This window comes from Buceros rhinoceros, unplaced genomic scaffold (genome assembly GCF_000710305.1).
Source record: "Buceros rhinoceros silvestris isolate BGI_N320 unplaced genomic scaffold, ASM71030v1 scaffold32082, whole genome shotgun sequence".
NCBI lineage: Eukaryota > Metazoa > Chordata > Aves > Bucerotiformes > Bucerotidae > Buceros > Buceros rhinoceros.
The window spans coordinates 34742-43457 of NW_010400261.1; the positions used below are offsets into that span (position 1 = coordinate 34742).

General features: G+C 43.3%; 1 protein-coding gene across 1 annotated transcript in view; it reads left to right on the top strand.

The window, feature by feature from the left end:
- CUX1 (cut-like homeobox 1) overlaps window positions 1–8716 on the top strand; it is a gene marked incomplete at both ends in the record, with an annotated part of 72020 nt that overhangs the window by 32498 nt on the left and 30806 nt on the right. The window contains one exon of the mRNA XM_010131785.1: window positions 6149–6197. Coding sequence (XP_010130087.1) covers window positions 6149–6197 — 49 coding nt within the window. The remainder of the gene's footprint in view (window positions 1–6148; window positions 6198–8716) is intronic.

Here is an 8716-nt window from a genome sequence, read left to right on the forward strand (position 1 = left end):
CCGTTCCCCAGATCCACCAGATGGTGGGTTGTGTAATGCTGAGCACCTGAAACCAGCATTTCTTTGATCTCTCAATTTAAAGCCTTCAGTGTTTCACTGCTTAGCAGAGAGAGGATTTTTTTCTTCAATTGAGTTCCTAGGAAAGGAAACACCCAATTCATTACTAAAGTTGGTGGATTTATGAATCCCTGAACAGAGGAATTCTTTTACAAGAGGCCCGGATTTATATGACAGTGGAAAAGGGATTATCTGATCTGAAGATCCTTAGCGGGTTGCTGTGAAAGAAAATATTAACCTATAGCTCTTGCAATTTGAAAAGTAGATTTGAGAACTTCATAGTAAAAAGTGTGTGAGTTCTTACCCTTGGATGTGCCACGCTGGTTATGCTGAAATAATGTGGTTTTTTTTCCTTCGTACAACCCCTGTGTCTGTTTCTTTTGGAGGTTGTATTAGCAGGAAGCGTGGGTTTATCTCATACTGATGTTTGCTGGATTGGCATCATTATGAATTCAAAAAATGCTAAACTATGTGTACAGTGATACCCAAAAGGTGGGAGAAAAGTAGAACTGGTGGGGTTTTGAAACATTACCTTCTATCAGAAACTTTCTGAGAGCTTCAAAGAAAGTGTTTGACTCTCTTCCCTAGAGCTTCATCAGGCCAGCAGTGCCGTGATATGGTCCGTCACTGAGGTGCAGGGCTTAGCTGAGGGCCTCTTCCAGCAGAGCCTAGAGAGTGAATTTGGGTAGGAAATCAGTCATCCTTCTTTTCTGCTTAAAGAAAAACTAGAATTGAATGTTCAGATGCTGGAGTTCTGTCATGCCCTGAGTGAACGCCATGATCATTGGGCTGCAGGCCATTCTGTGGTTTACTGATCCAAAATGAATTCCTAAACCTGGGAATCTGTCCTGATAAAAGTTTGATTGAAACTTGAAGAAATTCAGTGCACTGCCTTGGGTTTTTGTTTTGGTTTGGTTTTTAATGCTCTGGCCTTTCTCCTTCTTTTCCCCCGCTCCCGAATGTCCCAGATAACTCTTCACATTTTGTCTTGTGCCAGCAAAAAATACTCGTTGGCACTGCCTCTGATTTAAGAGGCTATGATATATACCTAATTTGGGCAAAATCTGTTCTGTGACCATCCTGGATACACATTACAAGGAGGATTTTTCTTTGTTTCTTAATTAAACATAAATACACATTAGGCGATAATGTGTGCTTTTAGTTTGAAATTGCCTGTGTAAACGTTTTAGTAATTAGGACATTTTAACAAGCCCCAGTGGCTCCATATACATTTTCTCTGACCAGTAAACTCATACGTGTTTTTAAAGAAAACAAGTGTGTGGGAAAAAAATGTTGTTTGTATTTTGCCAGACCAAACCATGAATCTGCCCTGCTCATGAAGCTTCTTGGCGACGCCACTGACTGCAATTTCCAAAATGTCATCTGTATTTTTCAGTTCTTCCATGTATAAAGAATCCAACAGCAGTTCCCTTCAAGGTTCAGTAAGTTCGAATGTTTAAGGGGCTGTAGCCACCACATTTGGCAAGCCATTCACTTGTCACGTTAATAAAAAAGGAATTGTTTCTGCCTCTTTGAGCTAGTATCTAAGTGAAGGCGTTGGATCAACCGGATTTTAATCGTAACGTCCAGATTCTTCTTGCTCACGAGTGAATAACTTCCTGGTGGTCAGGGGGTTCGTCTGATTTAATTTTATTTAGAAAAAGAACTGAGCTTCTTCCGTGTTCCCAATTCTTGAATTTGCTTGTTATGCTGTTCAAACCTCATCGCTTATCTTACAAAGGAAATTGAGCCTTCCTGCAGCTTTTATTTCCCATAAGCAATTGAATTGAAAAGTCAGGTGTTTGGGGGGTGTTTTTAAACTGCTAAAGCTGTTTTTTTATAGATGTCATATTAGCTTTGAGGGCTCTTCCATGACTGGTAAAAGCTTATACCTTATAAAATCTATAGCTTTTAATGCGTTTTGTTTTTCACTTCAAACACAACACTAAGAGAAGAAATAATAGAATATTTCATGGCCATGCTGTGTCAACAGTTCGGATTTTTACTTGGCGATGCTTATTCTGTAGCTCCGAATGCCTGGGCTTAAAATTTTATTTCCCAAATTCCTTAGCCTGGAAGTGTTGAAACTTAGAGCAAACTGTCTGCAATACAGGCTGAAGAACTGCCCTCTTACATGATTCTTTCTCCTCTGACGCAGAGATGATAAGGAGTTAGATCAGGTGAATGATAATACTGTCAGTGGAATGAGAACACACAGGGTAGATAATATTTGTTCCTGAAAACAGCTTTTTTACCCACTCTCTTTCTCACAGTCTGTTTCAATATTAAGTACCACCCTTGACAAACGGTGAATAATGTAGAGTTGCAATGCAGAAATCTGCTGTAAAACACTGCAAATAGCAGCACGATTTAGCACTAATTACTAATTACCTGCTCCTCTGGATCTCTGCAAAGAAAGACAACTTTGGGGTTTTTCTCCTTGCCTTCAGCACTTGGGGTGGTGGAGGAATCCAGACGCTCACAAGAGGCCAAGTCGTATGTGGCTTCAGGAGCAAGGACGGTTAACAGTAAAACTATCAGATCTGTGTCTCTCCCTAAGTGAGTTGAGTTCACAGGGAATGATTTTGGTCAGCAATTCAGGGTCAGTGAACTTGGCCATTCAGGGTTCCCACCAGATTTTCAGTGAAAACTTGCAGAACAAGATGCCAGCCGCCTCGAGCTGGATGGCGTTTTGCCTGTCAGGTGGTTCCATTGCCATAAAGAGAAATATTGAAATAGGAAGGGCTGAAAATGAGCCAGTGCAGCGGATGGTGAATACATCCAAAATTACCTGTGCGGGACTACCGCCACGAGCCAGAGTGGAGTTTCCTCGTACCTCACAGGTTTGAATTAGACACGATGCTTTGTAAACAACAAATCAATGCGAGTTGTTTGTGAGTGCATAAAAGGTGTGAGAACTGTAATTCATTTTATAATAAATACTTCTGCTGAGCAAACAGTGAATGTAGCTATTAGAGAGTTGCTCAAATAAGTGATTTTAGGCTGCTGAGTGCTGCTACTGATGTGGTAGTTGGGCTTTTAAAATGAAAACACCGAGTTCCTTTTGAAGGTTCTTCTGGATGCTGTTGACACTTGTCCTAGGGAAGAATACAGAGTAACTTAACTCATCACTTTACTTAAAGATAACATTTATGTTGGAGCATTAATGTCCATCGGTGTGCAGACTGCTAGGCTGGAGATGCTTTACATGAACTTTTTTGGAGACATTGCGTCCTTTTATTAGGCGTGTGGAGATGGATCGTGTGCCGAAAAGACAGGTAGAGAAAATGGGTGAGGGAGAGGGGAGTTCAGGATCAGTCAGCTGGTGTGTCTGGATACAAGGACAACGGGACAATTTTGCCCTTGGCTACAGTTTGACACTTCTGCTGGATTCAGTCAGAATTATCTGTGTGCGCTGAAGGGCAGAAATGTCATTTTTATGGCATTCCATATCCTCGGTTGCTTTTTTTTGTAATTGGCTGCATATTGCGGTGCCATAATAGAGCTCTTAAATCCTGACCCCAGTCGGAATGGCTACACATACCGTATGCATGCTTCTGTCCACTGTGAATACAGGATTGTCCTGAGCCCTTCCTCCTCGTTTGGCAGGCACTGTCCTATGCTTCAGCCTGTGTCACTGGCAGCCACGCACCTTTTTGCCGGCCAGAGTGCTCCTCTGCTTTGCTGCTTTTCTCCCACCTCCCCTTGGTCCGTTGGCATTGGGCATCCCTCTGTTCCTTCTCTCGCTCTGCTGTCTCCATCTGTTCCCCTGCCCTCGGCTCCCTCAGCTCTGTGACCTCTAGAGCTGCTGAGAGTCCTTTGATGGGTCCAGACCCCCTCACACTTCTGCCCCTTCCCGCTCATCTCTTCTACATCAGTCATCTTCTTTTCTCCAGAGATACCAGTTCCCTTGTCTGAACTGGAGAGCACCCCTTCAGCTCCCAAAGCAGGCTGCTCTTCCTCTCCTGGGTTGGAGGTTTCGGGCTTCTGAGTCCTTTACTCTTCTCGGGTTCTGCAGTTTTTCAGAGCTCTGCCTGACTCCTGGCACCCCTGTTTGGGAGGAAGGGCAGTGATTTCATTGTTCTCCAGACCCTACAGAGGAGCGAGCGGAAACTGGATTCACTTAAGCTGTAGCTGGCGTGTTGGGCTGGGACGTTCCCAGCTCTGATCTGGGAGGCATGTGACATAATCCAGACTTCATTTACTGGCTCCGTATAACCTGAGGCATTCACACATAAATTCAGCCTGAATGCATAAGCTTATATAAAGAGGATCCTTAAACTATCCTGGCGAAAAATATTTGTAAAATGCTGGGGAACATTTTTTGTTGGTACATGAGGATGCTCCCTTCCCTTGTATCTCCATTACAGACACATAATGGGGTCACCAGTGTCGTCTTAGGGACATATTTTCCATGTGAAATACTGTAATTTCCATAAGTGAGTTAACAAGTATTTGGGGGCTGGAGTCTAAACCAAAAGATGATTCACAACTAGAGAGGCTAAAGAGATGGGAAGCGTCATTGTAGGCTCATGTTAACCCATCCAGGTTAGTCTTCTGCTACTCCCTGCACACCTGGAGTCCTTATTTGCCCAAGGAGCGATCGTTCAATCCAGTAACTAATGCCTATTATTTATTATTAATACAAAATGTTGTATGCATTTCTTTCCAGTGTAAGAGCACATTAGCTTCTCCTGCCCAGGAAAACACGTTAATCTGTTTTCCATTATTGTCCAAAAGGTTTTTTCGAAAGGCAATTCACGTTGCCCCGACAACATTAAAGGCTGTAATTAAAAACAATTTTCCATTAATTTATATACATACACATTTACTTATTATGATATTTTACTGCATTTCCCTAAGTGTGCCCACAGAAACCTAAAATGCTGCTGAAGAGTGAGTCAATACTCAGTGTAATGATCCTGTGTCGAGTGTGCCAGTACCTCGATGTACTTCCATTAACCATCTTTCCCAGCAAACACCTGCACGGACAAATGGATCTGCTGTGGGACCCGCAACAAAACAAACCCCGACTTTTCTGCAGGCAGGGGAAGGGAATTCCAGCATTCACAGCTTTTCCTGATAATGATCTGCTACAGATTAAAACCAAAACCCAGACATTAGGGTGTTGGCAGATTGCAAAAGGACTTGCTGGACAGAGCTGCTGTTGGTAGGAGATGGGGATAGTGTTTATTGCTTCCATATGGCCCAGAGACTGACGACAGGCAGAACGTTTGGGGAGAAGGAGTATCCCTGCTGACTCTGGGACAGAACATACTTTTAGGTCTGCAGGCCCTTTCCTGGGTACCTTCTGCAGGTGAGAGCATGAGCGTGAAATGCTTGCCCATGGTTAAGGTTAGTGATAAAAGATTGCCTAAGGTTTGGATGGGTTTGTGAGAGAGGTCTCAGAAATGCCGGGGTTTGAGAGGCTCACGGGGTTTTAGAGGCTCACGGCTGGGAGCTGCCACCGAACATGTGTGTGAAGGATCTGTTTCTCCTTGACTATTTGTGTAGATTTCAATATTCAGTTTTGTAAACTGCATTAAGAGCCTGATTCTAAATTTAGAGTTTGATAAAGTTGTGTCAAAAACTCTTTTCTGCATAATGTAAAACTGAATTTCTGAGTCTCTTTGACTTCATGATTTTTTTTTTTTTTAGCCAAATTTAGAACTAAACTTCTAGGCACACTGAAACACAAAACTCCTTTTGCGTACACAAATACAAGTAGTTGTCTTCGACTTCTGCATGATGATCACTTGTGTAGCACCTTTACATACAGGGGGGTGACACTGCCTCTCTGCAGGCAGGGGGGCAGTCATACCTTCAAAGAGCTGATGGATATGCTCAGGTATCAATACGCTCGTTTTGCTGCAAAAAGGGAACAGAGAAAGGAATCAAAGACTTGCAAACTAGTCCGCAGAGCTGAAACCTTGGAGGTCAAAAGACTAACTGATGAGTCTTACTGCGCCCTTCTAAAAAAACGTTGAAGCTCGGTGTTGTTGGTGTGGATATCGCCGCTGTGTTGAGCGAGAACTCCTAGAGCTGTCCTTCTTCATGTGCTAACAGTTCTTCTGCTTTCCTGTTCTCCCAGGGCTGATGAAATCGAGATGATCATGACAGACCTCGAAAGAGCAAATCAGGTAGGATTTTCAGTGAGTCCCTTGTAAAATTCTAAGTGTGACTTTGGGTTTTTTTCCTTCTCTTTTGGATTTTTTGCACTTAGCAGTCATAACTCTAGAGTAAGAAAATATGCAAATGTGGAGAAAAGTACAGCTCTTGAGGGATTCTCCGTGAGGATTGTACACGCGGTAGAGTAGTGCTTGCCATACATTCACTTTATAATAACTTAAAGTTCCCCACTGTAGTTATTCTTGGATTTATGTTTCTAAACGCATCATGTTGGCTCTTGGTCGAACGTGCAGGTAACCAAATCACCCGGGCTCTGCCCTGCAGCCGTGGCAGAGCTGCCAGCAGCCTGACCTGGGTTGTCCAGACCTGCTGCTGCAGGTGGACTTCTCTGGGCTTTTTCCTTCCTTCTTTGATATGTTTTATTGGTGTATTAATCTTTAGCAAGGGTTGGATCAGACTGTGCCATGCAGCAGAACAGAGACATGGTAATTTGTTCCTGCAAAGGTTGATTTGGTAACTAGAACATCTCTCCTGCGTTCCCTCACAGTGCCACACTCCCGAGAAGGCGGCACAATCATATGGGGCTTTTTAAAATAAAAAGTTTTTAAAAAAACAAACCTAGCACCCAAACAAAGTGCCCTTCAGGTGCGGTCTTGTGCTTTGAGTGACTGCTTGAGGTGATGAAGGAGATTATGCAGAATTCACAGGGGTGGTGACTTCACAGAAGGAAACCTCAACCAGCCGTTTGGTTCTTGGTGAACTTCCATTAATCCCTCTGTCAGGTAGGATCAGGCGTTACAGATCTCAGATCTATCAGGGTATTTTGTAATCTAGCTGAATCTCCCTTAAGAGCAGCTCACTTCCAGGATGAACAGTTTCCCCTCCATCCCCACCACACGGTCCTGCTTCACAGCTCGTGTTGTCGGAAGGGCTTGTGGACCAGGTCCCTGCTCCGGCTGGACACTAACCCCCACTCCAGCTGCTGCTTTGTGTTGTCCCGTTCCTTTTGTAGACCAGCTTTCACCCGCCTCACTCCCCGAGTGCAGCTACCACAAGTAGAGTGTCCTTTACATTCGGTCTTTATAAACTGAAAAATACCAGCAAAGCAGAGGGCAGATCCATAAGTTGTTGGGTCAGTTATTTAGTCAGTAATAATAAGAAAATAGAGGTTTCCATAGTAGGGTTTTATTGTGTCAAAGAACTTCTGTAGACAGCGTTAACTATTTATGGAAGTGCCAGTCATTATTTGAAAATCTTTGGCCTTTTTGAAATTATGTAGGTGTTAAAGAAGCATTTGTAGAGTTATTTTGTGATTTTTGCAAAGGCAGGATGTGTTGCAAAGCTGTAGCAATGATGTACCCAGTGGGTTTTTAATTTCCTCAGAGTAGAAAGGTGGTTGTAGTTAAAGAACAGGTATTCCTGATCTCCTCATTGCCATGCTAAAATGGGATATACTTATTTATACAGAAATGCTTCAATATACTTTCCTCCTTAACAGGAACAAACTTGCAATATGGTGGCTTGGAGTTTTCTTAACTTTATTGGGTTTTTTTTAAATCAGGCAAAAGTTACAACTCTTTATGTGCATAACCCTTCGTTTGGTTGTAATTCGGCAAATTCTGAATCTGCATGGAAACACCAGCGTGCAGCTGATCTGAGCTGTTGTAAAGCCAGAAGAGGTGATTTGGTCTTCCCGTCTCCCCCTCTCTGCTCCCCAGCCCAGCTGCCGTGGTCTGTCCCCTCCCAGACAGCAGCTTCGGCAACTGGGGTCCCTTCCCTGAGTCCGCTGAGCTCAGTAACTGCAGAAAAGTCTGAGCTGGGGTGAAGGGGCCGGGTTTGGCTTCAGTGGGTTTGGTGAATTGAGGCAGCTCTGCGAAACAGCAGAGGAACAGCAGCACCAAGGTGAGGGACTCGCCTGGCCTCGGAGGAGACAGCGAGGGGAAGATTTGCGGGTGCAGGAGCCGCGAGCTGCTGGAGTAGCTCAGCTGATTTACTGAAACACACCTGTAGTCCTTGTGTCGTGATATTTTTTACCTTTATAAAACAGTTCTATAAATTACAACTAAATAATCTTTGTAGCAGCAACTCCTGTGTTTTACCTCTTTATAGTTGAAAAAAAATTGGAAGAAATTAAATCCATTGCACAGGCCAGAAAGCGAGTTTGCATCAGGCTGAAGTGTGGCAATTGCAGAAACAAGCACTTCACATAATTATGTATCTAATAGTTAAATTAACATTTCCTTTTACCATTTCAGTAAGTACTTATTCCCCATTATTAAGGCTACCTTTACAGAGTGCCGCTCAGCGTGACTCCTACTTTGGGACAGACTGCCTTGCTGATTTTGATGTGATGTTTTGCTGCTCTAGAATTAACACTGACCCAAACGACTGGGGTCCAGCGCAGAAATTTACAGAACAGCAAAGTGTTTCCACTGAAAATGTCAAAAATATTCACTGTAAATTTTTTTAGTATCTGATATCTCTCGAAAACCCCTCTCTCAATTACTGCCCTTTTTAAATCCAGAGCTGG